At 36.8% G+C, this 16,819-nt stretch overlaps 1 protein-coding gene and 1 pseudogene across 1 annotated transcript in view; both read left to right on the forward strand.

The window, feature by feature from the left end:
• Positions 1 to 16,819, forward strand: part of ITIH5 (inter-alpha-trypsin inhibitor heavy chain 5) — a 79,787-nt gene that overhangs the window by 27,707 nt on the left and 35,261 nt on the right. Inside the window, exon 6 of the mRNA XM_054593925.1 lies at positions 16,086 to 16,255. Coding sequence (XP_054449900.1) covers positions 16,086 to 16,255 — 170 coding nt within the window. The remainder of the gene's footprint in view (positions 1 to 16,085; positions 16,256 to 16,819) is intronic.
• LOC129087117 (protein S100-A10-like) lies at positions 15,159 to 15,452 on the forward strand (annotated as a pseudogene).

Raw genomic sequence — 16,819 nt, forward strand, 5'->3', positions numbered from 1 at the left:
ATAAGGAGAGAATTTTAAAAGCAGCAAGAGAGAAGGAGAGAGTTACTTACAGAGGAGTTCCCATAAGACTATCAGCTGATTTCTCAAAAGAAACCATACAGGCAAGAAGAGGCTGGAAAGAAGTATTCAAAGTCATGAAAGGCAAGGACTTACAACCACGATTACTCTATCCAGCAAAGCTATCATTTAGAATGGAAGGGCAGACATAGTGCTTCCCAGATAAGGTCAAGTTAAAGGAGTTCATCATCACCAAGCACTTAATTATGTGAAATGTTAAAGGGACTTATCTAAGAAAAAGAAGATGATCAAAAATATGAATAGTAAAATGACAACAAACCCACAACTATCAACAACTGAACCTAAACAAACAAACAAACAAAGCAGACAACTAGAACAGAAATAGAATCACAGAAATGGAGATCAGAGGGGAGACAGAGAGGGGAGAATGGGGCAAAAGGTGCAGGGAATAAGAAGCATAAATAGTAAGTACAAAAGACACAGGGGGAGGTTAAGAATAGTATAAGAAATGGAGAAGCCAAAGGACGTACATGTATGACCCGTGGACATGAAGTAAGGGGAGGGAATGCTGGTGGGAGGGGGATGCAGAGAAAAAGGGAATAAAGGGGAGAAAAAAATGGGACAACTCTTATGGCATAATCAATAACATATAAAAAAAAAAGATGACAAACTAGTGTACAGTGAAAGACAAGATTCCCTCTCCTGCTCACCAATCCCCCAGTTCCTCTCCCCTAAATGTTTTGGTAATTTATGGGCTCAATGAAAAGAATATTTGAAATTCAGACTTTCCTAGAACATCCTTGGGATGTGATATCATGTGAAGGCATACCGAGATAGATAGTTCACCTGTGCGATTGGTTCAAGGCTGCTTATTTCATTCTCTGTGTTAAAACTTCAAACTTCCTATTGTCCCATGAGGCTGAAATTACTTCCCCTTTCGTGAGTACAAACTTTTTTTTTGACAGAAAAAAAAGTCATTTGTAAAGAGATCCCTGATGGATAGGAATAAATAAAATAGATAAAGTAAGAAATAAGGTACCTTATCTGTTTTATTTATTCCCTTTTGCTTTATATCGATGACTCTCAAACTTGGCTATGCCTTTATAGACACCTGGAGAGATTTAAAAAAAAAAAAAAGAAATATAGATGACTGAGTTCTACATTAAACACTTGAATTAGAATTTGTCGCCCTGGCTGGTGTGGCTCAGTGGATTGAGTGCTGGCCTATGAACCAAAGGGTCACTGGTTCAAATTCCCAGCCAGGGCACATGCCTGGGTTGCAGGCCAGGTTCCCAGTAGGGAGCACTTGAGAGGCAACCACACATTGACGTTTCTCTTGCTTTCTTTCTCCCTCCCTCCCTCTCTGTAAAAATAAATAAATTATAAAATTTATATATTTATATATAAATATTTTTATATAGAAATAAAAATTTATATATATAAAATTCTTTATATATATAAAGAATTTGTTGAGGTAGACCAAGGTAGCTGTATATTTTGGGATGTGATATTCTATGAATTATATGAGAAACTAAGAATTTATATAGAGGAACTATATGAGTGCTTTTAACATGTTAATTTATTTGTAAAACTAGTACTGAATTTTTTTTTACCACTAAACAGGCATGGTATCATGTATGACTTTCATAGTTTATTAGAGCGCAGTTTTTCTGAGGTTCAGTTTATATAAAATGTGCTCATTTTAGGTGTCCAGTTCACTGATTTTTAGTGCATTTGTAGAGTGGTGTAACCATCATCACAATTTAATTTTAGAACATTTCTATCATCCCACAAAAATCCTTGTATATCGTTGTAGTCACTCCCTGTTCCCACCCCAACCCCAGGCAACTACTAACCCACTTTCTGACTCTAAAGATTTCACATAGCTCTATTTTTAAAAGCTCCCCAGGTATTCTGATACTCAGTAAATGTTGGGAACCCTTATTTTGGACTTTCCAGCAGAATTTAGAGACATTAAATATGTCAGAATCTTGATCTACAGAAGCAGCTTTTAAATTAAAAAAAGATTATTTCTTTAATTTCACAAGCCACCAGAATAACTTTTGATCCTTATTAAAATGTGTATTGTTCCTCTTTTTACCAACATTTTTTTACTACTGGATACAGGCCAACATAGAATTACTCATACAGTTGGTGTGAAGTAACCTTGTCCCATGTCCAACTTTTGCTCATCAGCATAGAAAGTTGAGATGGAAAGGTACCAACAGGCTGTTTCTATCAGGCTAGTGTATCTTTCTAATACAGCCTCAAGCTCATTAAACTAGTTATCTCATCTTCTTTTGGAAAAGACAAACATGATTATTCGATGCGTTTTGGTGTCAAAAGAAGTTCTCTTCTTTCCTCAGTTCCCACCATGGCTCCCTGGACCTGCGGGAATTGTTCTCCTGCTCTTCCCCTGCCTCTGTGAGAGAAGGTGCTCTCACCTCTTGAAGCCTGGCTTAGTGTTTGCCTTCGTCCTGTCTTTTTCACACAGCCTGACTCCTTGTTTTCAAGCATTACTTGGCGTTAGTTCCCTTTTGTTCTGGAAACTTTCCCTGGGCTGCTGACTTTGTTTCCAAGCCTCCCAGCTGGAGTCCCCAACAAATCTTAACTCATCAATCTCTGTAAAAACTGAGGGACCCATGTGATGTTACCCTAACTTGACATTAAAAGGAAATTTTAGTTTCAGGAATGAGGAGACTTTCATAACTGTCTTGATGTACTTTCAGTGTCCAGTTCATCATTGAGGGGTACTCCACACTCAAGAACACAAAAGAAAAGACAGAGAGTATCAGCTTGGTTCTTAAAAAAAAATTCTGAAAAGACAACCTACAGAATGGGAGAAAATATTTGCAACTTATACATCTGGTAAAAGTATGGTGTCCAGAATATATATAAAATTCTTACAGCTCAAACACAAAAAATATAAATAACCCAATTAAAACATGGGCAAAGGACTTGGATAGACATTTCTTCAAAGCAAATATACAAATGGCCAATAAGTATATGAAAAGATATTCAAGACCATCAGTCATTAGGGAAGTGCAAATAAAAAACACAATGAAATATGACTTCAAACTCACTAGGATGGCTATAATAATAATAATAATAATAATAATAATAATAAAAAGAAACAAATGGAAATGAGTTTTTAGCAAAAATGTGGGGAAACTGAGACTCATGTATATTGCTGATGGGAAGGTAAAATGATGTAGAAACTATGGAAAACAGTTAAATGGTTCCTCAAAATGTTAAACAGAGATTTACCACATGACCTAGCAAATTTTCTTAGCATACGCACAAAAGAATTGAAAACAAGCAGCCCATGTGCTCATTAGTAGATGAGTGAATATAAAAGCCGTGGTACATTTGCACAATGAAATACTATGTTGGCTGTAAAAAGGAGGAAATCTTACTTTTAGCAACAGCATGGATAGACGTGAAGAGTATTATGCTAGGTGAAATGAGCCAGTCAGTAAAGGGCAAATACCATGTGATTTCACGCGTATGTAGAATCTAATGAACAAAATAAACTAACAAACAAAATAGAAACAGACTCATAGAGGGGAAGGGGATAGGTAAAAAAAGGTGAATAGATTAAGCAAAAAGAAAAAATACCCCCATAGACACAAATAGTATTGTGATTACCAGAGGAAAAAGGAGGTGGGGGGAGGCAAGAGAGGGTAAATCGAGGATAAGAGGTGATGGAAGGAAACTTGACTTGGGGTGGTGAACACATAATGTACAGATGATTATTATAGTATTGTACCCCTGAAACCTATATAATTTATTAACCAATGTCACCCCAATAAATTTAATTTTAAAGAACAAAAACTGTTACAGTTTTTTGAGCTATTGCAATAGGGAATATTAGCTTAGAGATCCAAGTGATAGAAGATGGGATGAGTACTGGTTTTGTTATAGATACCTGGATATCTGTTGTTGTTGTAGATTTTCAAAATGCCTAATGTGTTGCTCCATAAGCACATTTATTTGCATTTCATGATCATGACAATGTAGTTTCTGATGTCTATTCTGAATGCTTGTTTGCTGCTCTGTAACACATTGTACGATAACTGTTTATCAGTCTTCTGGAACTTATTGAATAATTCTATAACAGAATTGACCTTTGCTTTCAAATCACTCTGCACCTAAGACAATAAAAACATCAAAAGATAAAAAAAAGAAGAAAACAGATATTCAAATACTTGCACACAAATGTTCATAGCTGTTCCATTTACAATAGCTGGAAGGTCCAAGCAGTCCAAATGTCCATCAGTAGATGAATAGATAAACAAATTGTGGTATATCCATACAATAGATTATTAGTCACCCGTTCAAAGGAATGAAGTACTGATATATGCTACAACATGGATGAATCATGAAAGAAGCCAGACTCACAAGATTCCATATTTATGATCCATTGATATGAAGTGTCCAGAATGGACAGATAGGTTCATTGAGATGGAAAGCAGATTGGTGATTGCCAGGGCCTGATCAAAGAAGGGATGGGGAGTGACTCCCTAATTGTTACAGAGTTTTCTTTGGGGGAGATAAATTTGTTTTAAAACTGAATAGAGGGGATGGTTGCACGACATCATGAATGTACTAAATGCCACTGAATTGTACACTTCTGATTGATTAATTTTATGTTATGTGAATTGTATACATCCAAGTGGTTAGTCTTATGTTATTTGAATTTTACCTCAAAAACATAAAATGATAAAACTTACATTTTAGGTTGTCAGAATCCCACTTCTTCAAGTGCCCTGGAAGTAATGTTCGCTGTGCTCTCCAGCAATTAGCTATTCATCATTTACATGCCTAGGAAGGCAAATAGTAAGGCCAGGTGGAACTCAACCTATGGCTTGCTTTTTAATCGTTATCACTCCTGTGTAAGCTTCCTATAAAATGTTAGCCTTCAGGTAATCTTTAAGACAGAGGAAGCTTAATTAGAAAGAAGAGAACTAAAAATAGTTTCCTTTCCTTTTATGTTAGAAGACGGGGCTGGTGACACTGCAGCTGTCTTTGAAAACAAGTTAATGGGTCCTACAAGGTCAAGTCACCTCTGACTCGAGTCCAGCACAATGTCTTGTATTTCAGTAGATGCCCAAGAAATTAAATTAATTTACCTTCAAATTAAATCTGTTTTAAAATCTTACATTTTTCTTTGTTTGATCTGTTAGCCTCATGACTATGCCTTTTTTTTTTGAAGGTTTTTAAGGATTGTATTCTAGGCACCTAAGATGGAGTCTGTCATAGAACAGGTGCTACCTAAAGATTCATGAGATGAACTTAGGAATAATAGTTGTTGGCAATGGAAAGGCTGTTAGGTTTTCAACATTTTCCTTGTTTAAATTTGTTAATTTTACCAGTTCTTGGGTGTAGATATTATTTTGTTTTGAAGTGGGTATGAGAAGACATAATTTGGTTCCAGAAGACTGGTTACAAAAATCTAGATCTCATCTTCCTTTGCTACAATTGCAGGATAAACGATAGGTTGCTCAGCTAAATTTGAATTTCAGATAAACAATATGTTCCATGCAATATCTGTGATATACTAAAAAAAAACAAACCCATTTGTTATTTATCTGAAATTCAATTTTAACTGAGCATCCTGTCTCTTTGCTAAATCTGGCATCTCTGCCCTATTAAAGGGCTGCATTGAGACTGATTGTTCACCCCAGTTCCAGTTCCCTGCTGCTGTGTTCTCTCCGAACCCCTCCCCCGCCCAAATCCAGTGTCCATGCTGCAACTGGAAGGGCATGGCCCTGTTTGGCCTCTGTGTGTTTGCCAGGAAACAATCTGGTTGTCATGTAGGATTTCCAGCATTGTTTGGTGCAGAAATTATTCAGGTATGAATCATTTGGCTCCACAGTTGGTTTTGTTTGGTATGGTTTTTAATGCCGACATGAGAACCCATTTTATCTTGTTTGTTCCGACATTGGCTGTAGTTAGGTCAGGGCCAGCTGTGAGCAGGATGACTCAGAGAGACCGAGGAGGGTGGCTCTCTCTCTATAACTTGACATTGATGAGCAACCTACTCTTCTCTGGGAGACCTCTCTGTTTCTTCCTTTTTCTTGCAGTCTTAGTTTGGTGAGTGAGATGGGATGTTGTCCAGGCCTCTGGCACTGTCCGCTACAGTTGTAGCCAAAACCAGTGGTGGGTCCAGGGCATATGACATGGGTTACTGAGAGCATCTACCACATCTACCAAAACACTTTCAAGGTGATCCCTTCAAGGAGCTCCTCTATCCATCCACCCAACTGCATGCCAATGTGTTGAGTCATCTCCATGTTAAATGTAAGACAAGCTTGTCTAGAGTTCTCACGCTGTTCCTGGCATTATGCTGGATGCTTGGAACCTAAAAATACAAAGATATGTTCACTGCCCTTGAAGAACTAAGAGTTGGCAATTTTTTAAAATTAAAAATGTTTTTAATTATGATTAAAAACACACAACATTAAATTTACTATCTTAAACATCCACTTCTGGGAATGTATCCTAAGGATCCCAAAAAGCTAATTAGAAAGAATATATGCACCCCTATGTTCATAGTGACATCATTTACAATAACCAAAGTCTGGAAATAGCCCAAGTGCCCATCAGTAGATGAGTGGATCAAAAAAGCTCTGCTATTTATGGGATGGAGTTCTATGTGGCTCTAAAAAAGGATGAACTCTTAACCTTTGTGACTGCATGGATGGACCTGCAGAATATTAATGCTAAGTGAAGTAAGCCAGTCAGAGAAAGACAAATTTCATATAATCTCACTCATATGTGGAATCTAATTTATGAAACAAACTGATGAGCAAAATAAAACCAGAGGCATGGATATATAGAACAGAATGACAGATCTCACAGAGGGGACTGGAAGAGATTAGCCAAAAAACATATATACATATATGAGAGAGGAACCAAAAAAATAATAAAATAAAATATTAAATAAATATTATACGCTTATTTATAATAAACACAAAATAAGAAATTGTATACTTATTCTTACATGTTTAAACTTCAGTCACCTTGAAAGTATTTTCTATTTGATGCAATACACCTATCAGGAAGTTTCTTTCCATTGCTCAAAGCAGTTTTGAACTTGTCAATTTTGATGCTTTTTAGTGTTTTGTGGTTTTTTTGTTTGACTTCTTTCACATTGGCAAAATGTTTCCCTTTGGGTAATTTTTCATTAAAGGAAACAAAAACAAATCACTTGGGGGTGAGATCGAGTGAATAAGAAGGGCAGGGCACAGGGGTCATGCCATTTTTTGATTAAAAGCTGCTGAACACTCAGTGTGGTATGGGCAACTGTGCTCATAAATCACTCATCATGAAATGGGCAAACATGTGGAGTCTTCAAAAAAATGCACTGAAGCCAAACTCAGCCTCTCACAACAATGCCAGCTGGTACACTGATACAGGTGAGTTCCTATAACACTCTCCTAGCAGGGGAAGCCTGTAGTACAAGGGGCTCGTTCTCCAGAAGAGAATTCCAGGTTTTTTGAGGTCCCCCTTTATATGCATAGCCCATAGACACAGATAACAATGTGGTGAAGAATAGGAGCAAGGGCAGGGGCCAGGGGGAGAGGGACAAAAGTGGGGAACCAGGGGACATCTGTAATAGTGTCCAAAATAAATAAATAAACAAATAAATAAATAACCATTTCTTAAAAAATATTTTTATTTTAAAACATTTTAAAATTACAATTTACATCTGATATGATTTTGTATTAGCTTTGGTTGTATAGCATAGTGGTTAACCAATCATATACTTTGCAAACTGTTCTCCTGGCATTTCCAGTACCCAGCGGGCACCATAATTATTACAATATTATTGACTACATTTCCTATGCTGTACTTTACATACTCATGACTACTTTGTAACTTCCAATCTGTGCTTCTCACTTCCTTCACCTCCCTGTTAGCCATTTCTAAGTTCAGTAATGTTATTTATTCACATTGTTATGCAACCAGTCTACAGAACTTTTTTGTCTTCCCAAACTGAAACTCTATATCCATTCAACAACTTCCTGTTCCTCCTTCCCTTGGCCCCTGGCAGCCACCACTCTATTTTGTGTCTCTGTGAGCTTGACTACTCTGAGAACCTCATATAAGTGGAATCACATAGTATTTGCTTTTTATGAATGGCTTATTTCACTTAGCATAACGTGCTCAAGGTTTATTCATAATGTGGCATGTGACAGAATTTCCTTCCTTTTATGGCTGAGTAACATTGCATGGTATATATAGACAATATTTTGTTCATCTATTTATCAATTGAAGGACACTTGGGTTGCTTCCACTTCTTGGCTATTGTGTATTATGCTACTATGAACATGGTATGTGGGATCGTTGAAATCCTGCTTTTAATTCTATTGGGTATATACCCCAAAAGTGGAGTTGCTGGATCACATGATAGTTCTATTTTTAATTCTTTGAGAAACTGCCATACTGTTTTCCATATTGCAATAACATTTTACATTTACAACAGCGCACGAGTTTTTCATATTCTCACCAACAACTTGTTATTTTCTGGGTTTTTTAAATATTTATAGTACTCACCCTAATGGATGTGTAGAGTTGACAAATTTGAATAATAAAAAGAGAAAACCCTCTGTAAGGGTGACTCTGTAAAACAATACCCATGTTCTCTAAATAATTGGGCCATGTTTTGCCTACATGCATGAGGACAATGTAGAGGAATTTAACAGAAATCTCTCAATCTTTTACTCTGCTGCTATAGTACTGCTTTTGGGGGGCTTCCATTCGGTTCGGTTTTCAGTGCTTAGAGCAGCAGCTTCAAGTATTTGAGGGCTTCAATGGACACAAAATGGTGTTTGGGAGAGAAATGTGTGTTTTTAGGGGTTAACTGCTTTTAGAATATGTGAGGTAGTTACATTGCTTTCATGCATATTTCCCTGAAGAAGTCAATCAAATAGGGAAAACAGATCTAGTAATGCATTATTTTAGCAAAATAGAGCATTGTGTTAGTGAAGAAAACTAATTGCTAAGAAATCTGGCCCTGCCCAGTGTAGCTCAGTTAGTTGGGCATTGTCCCACAAAGCAAAAGGTCACCAGTTCAATTCCTGATCAGGGCACATGCCTGGAGTTTGTATTCAGTTCCTGATTGGGGCATGTACAAGAGGCAACTGATTGATCTTTCTCTCCTTCTCTTTCTTCTTCCCTTTCCTCTTTCTAAAAATAAATAAATAGAATCTTAAAATAAAAGAAATCTGGGCAAGCACCACAACTATAAAGTGATAAAGTTGAATTTGAACTACTTCAGCTGTAAATTTACATTATTATTCTATGCTATATGTTGCTGTCATATCTATATGGTGCTATATTCCTAAAGGATCTAAAATACCAAATATCAATAAAGGGAAGAAAATCCTCTTTCAAGAAGAAAACTATATATCATAAGAGACTTATGAAGGTATTTAATGAAATTCTCTCTCATCTTCATTGCTTCAACTTTTCCACTTTCTTTTTCCTGATACCTAGCTAGTATTTTTTTTAATTGAGGTATAAAGGAATTTAACATTATATTAGTTTTAGGTAAATAACATAATGAATTGATATTTGTATACATTATAAAATGGTTACCATGGTAAGTCATTACCACACAGTGTTACAGATTTTTTTTTTTGTGATGAGAACTTTTAGGATCTACTTTCTTAGTAACTTTCAAATATGCAATACAGTATTATTAACTATAATCACCATGCTGTACATTACATCCCCACCACTTTTTCTTTTAATATTCTGCTGATTTGCTTGAATTATGTCTTTATTGCTATCATCAGAGGGTATTTGCCCAATTATTCACAGTATTTTTGACAGCTGTGTATTTAAAAGACCGCCCCACTGAAGCCCAGGTGAGCAGGTTACATAATCAAACATAGACGATTTAGGCTCTTTTCCAAGGGGAAATGAGCAGGCAGTGTTTTTTTGGAAATCTTTTTGTAAAATCACCAGGTGTTGGCTGCTTTTCTCCAACTGTAGGCAACCCCAAGGTCCACAGGAAACAGAAGTCAGGAAACCCCCCCTGTCATTTGACCCCAAGGGGAGTATCTTCCAGCTGATGTCCTTGTGTGTGGTTCTTTGTGTCTAAATCTTGTCACTTTTAGACATTTTACATAGCAGTTGGCTTCTTTTTCCCCATGTGGTTGTTTAGAAAGAGAATGTTTACTTGTTAATAACACCCATGTTCCAGGACAAAACTAAGGACATATGTTTTGTTCTCTTCGCCATTTATACAAATGGTGTAATATGAAGTGCCTTGTCATTACAAGACAGAATCAACAGGAGGAATGTTTAATAACACTTGTATACATACTTCTTAACCTATGTTGACTCCTTGGATAATCTGGTGAAAGCTATAGACACTCTCTCCAGAAAAAATAAACATGTATGCTTTCATGCAAAGTTATATATGTAATTTTAGGGGGCTATTGGAAAGATACTAACTGCATTATACTTTATAAAGCTTATTCTCTATATAAACATTCTTAAATTCCTGTTATGAATGTTTATTATGATGTACCGTTTTCCCCTCCAAATAATGATTATTTGTGCTCTCAGGGGTATAGAGAAATCTGTTATGGCACAAATTTAAATTGTATGTTACCAAAGAGTATTTTAAACTCATGAGTTGCCTTTCATCCTAGACAGAGAGGACAAGAAGCTACTTCTGAAGAGAAAGAGACTGGGAGCTAATATGTGTTCAGTGCTGACTGTGTGCCAGGCACTAAGCTCAGTTCCTTACATATGTGATCTCACTTAATTCTGACAATAATTCTATGATGTGATTTACTGCAATTTAAGAGCCTTGGAACTGAGGTTTAGAGATACAAAGTCAGTCATTTGGAGTTTGTCACACCGTTGAGCTCACTTTCTTCGATATTATGTGGCTTCTAAAATAATACATACTTCTTATTATAAAATCCTGGGCTTTAGACAGAAAGAGACCATCATGGGGATGTTGGCGACCTGAGAAGTAGGGATTCACCGAGGACACACTAGAGACAGATGTGTGCCACTGAAGGTTGTCTTGCCTGAGACCACCAAAGCCTGGATTAAAACAGGAAGATGACTTTAGAAGACTCAGCATCCTAATTCAGAGTAATGGCCACATTCCTGTCCCTAACCAAGTTGCTGTGGAGGAGAGAAAACCAACAGGAGGAAAAGATATGTGGGTTTTCATTAGAGAAGTAGGTCAGATTCTCAGTCTTTTGGTCTGCTCCCAACCTCTTCCTTTGCACTCTTCATTATCTTTAGAACATATCCTGTGACAGCTGAGGGCCGTGCTAATAAAGCTCATCGTGCTTATGAACTATTTTGTGGAAGTCAGCAACATGAGTTCCAATTCACAGTAAGGAAAATCTGAATAGTCTTATTCTGCTTTGGAATTTTGGTCAGTAATGGTGAGGCAGCCTATGCTAACCCCATTGATTTAAAGATTTATTTCCTCCTCTCATAAAAAGAGGATTTTTGTTTTCTACAGAGATTATTCTGGAATACTTTCCAGCCAACTTGTTTCTTTCTTTCTTTTTCTTTCTTTCTTTTTTTTTTTTTTTTTAAGTAAGAAGTGGAAAATGCACTGGCTCACATTGACTATTTGGTACATAATGGGTAGAAGTCAGTCTCAGTAGCTAGGCCTCTTGGTGAGTGACCAAATTAGGAATCAACCCACGATTTGGGCATATAAAATAAGCCCATTTAGAGGAATCTCATGAATTTTCATCATGGACTAGCAAACATCAGAGGTCAATAGGAAACCAAAATAATAATACACTATCCTTTCTCATGGATTATATCAAAGAGCCTAGTCAAATGAATTACGAAGAGAGAAATTACATTTTTTCATCTTCAGTGCTTTTTATTCAACCATGAATGGTATTAATTTAGCGTGGTTGTAAACCATCCTAAACTCAGTGAGAGATCTGAAACAAGAAAAAGTAGGTACATGCTGACAGCATAGAGTCAAATCTAATTACAGGAATGTCAACGTTAGTGCTGCCCAATTGCATACATCAAAAGCACATGACCGTTGTCTCTGTGCAGGAACTAGAATCATTTGGAAAACATGCTAAAATATAGCCTTCAAAGTCCCACCTCCAGAGCTTCTGATTCAGAGTTTCTAGGTGGGCCTAAGAATTTATGTTTCTAATAAGTTCTCAGGAAATGCTGTTGTTGCTGGCCCAATACCCCATCATGAATGGGTTGGCTCATGAATGAGTTGTGAAAGTGGTCTCTGCCAACAGGACATCTTCCTTAGAGCTTTTACTTATGCTGCCTGGAAAGTGCTTCTTGGTGACTCTATCCCTAATGCGAGTTCTGCCAGCTGGAATTACTCTAAATATACCTAATCTATTTTGCTATCCAACTCCCAATGACTTTAAACTTTTAAAAAATTGGGAAATACCTAGGATATAGTATATACATCTTATGTGTACAGCTTGATGAATTTTTACATATGTGTATACCCGTACAGCTACTTCCAGGTCAAGACACAGGGTGTTTCTACCACCCCAAAATGCTCCCTTATACTCTTTCCCAGTCAGTCTTCCCCCTCCCAAGGGTAATCAGTATTCTACTCCAATTTCTATGAATAAGTTATGCTGCTTTTAAGTTTTATGTAAAAGGAAGCATAGAGACTATATACTCTTTTATGTTATGTTTTACTCAAAATGACTGTGAGATTCAACCATGTTGTAAATAGCAGTAGTTCTTTCCTTTTCATTGTCTATAGTATTCCAAGTTTGGCATGTTGAATCGTCTTACATTTAATTTCCTGGCCTTTCTTCTATTTTTTTATGTATTTTAGGTTCATAATATTAGCTAGCATGACTGCATACTATGAATCAGAATGGTGCTAAGTACATTGCACCACTTAATCTTTTCAATAGTGTGAGCTTGGTAGTCCATTAATCCATTTTATAGATGAGATAACCCAGGCTCAGTAACTTGCCCAAAGTCACATAGATAATAAGAGGCAGAGCCAGTACTGAACACAGGTCCTTCTCATTCATTTATGATCCTGAGTTCTTAGCTAGTGTGTTACCATGCCTTGCACTCTTGGTGCTTTATCAATAATCACCAAAGAAATGAAAGATTGACTCAGGAGAACAAGCGAGTTTCCTTCTACTTCAAGGATCTTTCCATTTTCAGCCTCCTTTCCTTCTTCCTGTCTACTGGTTCTAAGGCATCATCAAACAGGCTGGTGAATTAGAGGATGGCATTTGACGACGTGCCATCGAGATTTTCCTAACTCCTTCTTCAGATGAGCAAATCTGTTGGAAACATGTGATCCTCCATGTAATTGTCGTTCTACAGCAATAAACTTTTCCTATCTGCTAGCTCTCTGGTTACTTCCCAAATTTCTGCCTCAATAAGTGCAAATAATAGAAGACTCAGTTTTGCTCTTTGGTTCCTGCTCAAGTTACACCTAAATTGTTTCTGAAAAACAATTGTCTGTTCCGTTGAAGGAAATGTTTAAACTTCCTTTGATTTTAATGTTTAATAAAACTTTAGCAGAAGGAAATATATTCTTAAATACAAATTACCACAGGTAATTATGTTTCATTTCCTTTTTTATTTTGCTAATTAGGGATGGAAAATTGCCAGTCAGCTTTCTCCATGGTATCAACTTGAATGGGTTTAAAAAGATAATCAGATGCTTTGCGGAAGTTTTAAACCTGGTTTTGAGTCAGTATCTGGATGAAAAGTCCCTGAATATACTGATATGTATGAATCCTCCACTTTATTTTCATATTCTTTATTGTGTAAGCAGATCTCAAAAATTTGGATTTTTGCTGCTGAGTATAAAGACATGGTGGTGTTTGGATTTGTAAAGGTGGGTAGTCTGCGCAGTGACTCTTTGTGTTCTAACAGGAAGTAAAGGTCGGGAGTAAAAAATGGGGTGGCTTTGCTTAAAGTCATGTCACTAACTTTTCTTAAATCACATAAAATACATTTATCTGTTTATCTTTCTGGAATTCTAATTTACATTCTAAGACTCATGCTCGGGAAAACTTTGGGACAGTTTTGTGTTGTTTTTTTTAAGAGCCATAAACTTTCTGGACAAACAGTATGGTAGGGCAACCAAATGATTGATGGGGGAAAGGTATTCTTTACGGAAGAATTCCACATGGAAGTAATGATAGAATCAGGAACCACCCCTTTAAAACTCTAATGAAATAGTGGATCTAAACAAACATTACCAGCAATTGATAAAACTATTAAGTGAAAAATTGATGAGGACTGCAACATGGGTGATCAGATTGACAATACCAGAGCCCACCATCAATCTTTCCACCACTAAAAGAAGACAAGTAGATATTACATACCTTCTGATGTGATAAAGCAAGCAAGTACTCAGCATCACCTATGAAGTGTTCTTGCAAATAGCATTGAGCCTGAGTCTAACCAAGCCTTCAGCTCTACTTACCAGAACACCAAGAAATACAGGGGATTGAGCTGTGGTTCTTAGCCTTGACTGCACAATGGGCTCACATGGGGAATTTTAAAGTCCTGATGCACAGGCTGTGTCCCAGACCAATTAAATGAGCTCTTGGCCTGGGAATCAGTATTTTTTTCTAGTTCTCCTAGATGTTACATACAGTAGAAGCCAAAGCTGGAAACCAGGGGAATAGAGGAGCAAATTAAAAGTCAGGACAAGAAAACAATCATGAAATGTAGACTGTGAGAAACTTTGTAGGACAAATTACCAGTGTTTTACAACACATATATGTAGTGGTAGAGAAAAAGGGGGGGAGTGGGTGACACAGATTAAAAGAGACTTAAGACATAAACGAAGTGTTATGTGAGGACTTTGTTTTGATCCTGATTCCAACAAACCAACCATTCCAAGATATTTTCCTTAAGAATTAGAAAAATTTAAATAGAGTCTGATTATTCAACCATGGCAAGTCATTGGGCATTAATTTTGTTACTTGTGATAATGGTTTTGTGTTTATGCTAAAAAATGGTTCTTATCGTTAGAGATTCATACTGAAGTATTTATGGATGAAATATGATGCCTGGGATTTGTTTTTAAAATACTCTAGCAAGTCACTGGCTACACGTCCCAGCCAGCCTAGCGATCCTGCCATGCCTCCGGCTGAGAGCTTACCAAAATGCCGTCTCAAATGGAACATGCCATGGAAACCATCATGTTCACATTTCACAGATTTTCTGGGGATAAAGGCTACCTAACAAAGGAGGACCTGAGAGTACTCATGGAAAAGGAGTTCCCTGGATTTTTGGAAGATCAAAAAGACCCTCTGGCCATAGACAAAATAATGAGAGACCTGGACCAATGCCGAGATGGCTAAGTTGGCTTCCAGAGCTTCTTTTCGCTAATTGCGGGGTTCATCATCACGTGCAATGACTATTTTGTAGCACACATGAAGCAGAAGGGAAAGAAGTAGGCCGGTGAGCAGTTACTTTGTCCCTGATAAAGAGTTCTCCCAAAGGGTCACTTAAGGAATCTCTGTCCCGCAGCTTCCTGCTGTATAAGGATTTCATGAGCAGATTGAGTCCTTTAGAAAATGTGCAAATAAAATTCCACCTGTTTGACAAGAGAAACAAAAACCAATTAAAGCCAGATAAACTTTTGATTGTTATATTGCTTGTATCCTCTTGCCCTCAATAAACAAATTTCTTTTTTAGTTCATAAAAAAATTAAAATTTAAAAAATTAAAAAAAATACTCTAGCAAAAAAATAGTGAGGTGATACATAAAAACAGATACAAAAAACTGGTAAAACGTTGATAATTATTAAAGTTGGGTGATGGCAGATGGGAGTTTATTTTACTATTCTCTCTACTTTTGTGTGTTTAAAAAGCTCTCATACTAAAAGATTGAAAAGGAGGCATAAAGGTGAACTATATGCTAACATCTCATGCACTGTGATACATTATCAATATGAAGCCTAAGAAGTTTATATGGAAATAAACTTGCAATACAATGAAGTCTAACCCTCTGTGTCCCTGCAAAACAATTCTTTTTTTTTAAGAAAAATATTTATATATTCTGTTATTATGTTTATATCTCGTATGCAGACAATGCTGGGCCGCCTCCTTCTACTCTTATCAACCAAAATGAAACTTTTGCCAAAATCATTTTTAAGCCTAGTGTAGTGCAACAAGCCAGGATTGCACAAAATGGCATTTTGGGAGATTTCATCATGAGATACGATGTCAAGAGGGAACAGAGCATTGGAGACATCCAGGTAAGGGTCTTTCATGTTAGTTGCTTGATACTTTTAGTTAGATTCAGAACTGGGGATTCTAATACCTAAGGCAGAGGGAGCTGTCTGACTTTTAGGAAATTCGTTTTAACCCAAAATGTGTCTCCAAGGAGACCAGTGGTATTCTCTAGGTGGAAGCTGAGGGTATATATTTCCTGCTTCAGTAATCTGGAGAGCAAATGAAATCTACAATTTTCCCTGTGGTGTGTTAGATGATGTTAGAATTTTAGTTCTTCTTCCATTTTAATTAAGAGAGACTGGTGCCTGGCTCATTTCCCTTTAGGCTTTATTGCTCCAGAGACAGGATGGGAATATTAAAATGTATTAATTTGCACCCAGAATGTAGACAGCCTTCTTGACATCTCAATTTGTAAGATGTTTGGTAAAAAAACAGATAATTAAGGAGGCAGGATTCTCAAGTGGCAGAAGGGGATGGGTAATTTAAATTGAATCAGTCCCCATAGTTGATAAAATTTTAAGGTATGATTTTACCCCTTATACAGATTAAATTAGCAATTCATTCTCTTGGAAGGATCAGGACCATGA

The sequence above is a fragment of the Pteronotus mesoamericanus genome, unplaced genomic scaffold, assembly GCF_021234165.1.
Source record: "Pteronotus mesoamericanus isolate MK-2021 breed Mesoamerican mustached bat unplaced genomic scaffold, CSHL_Meso_final contig_130, whole genome shotgun sequence".
NCBI classification, from domain to species: Eukaryota; Metazoa; Chordata; class Mammalia; order Chiroptera; family Mormoopidae; genus Pteronotus; species Pteronotus mesoamericanus.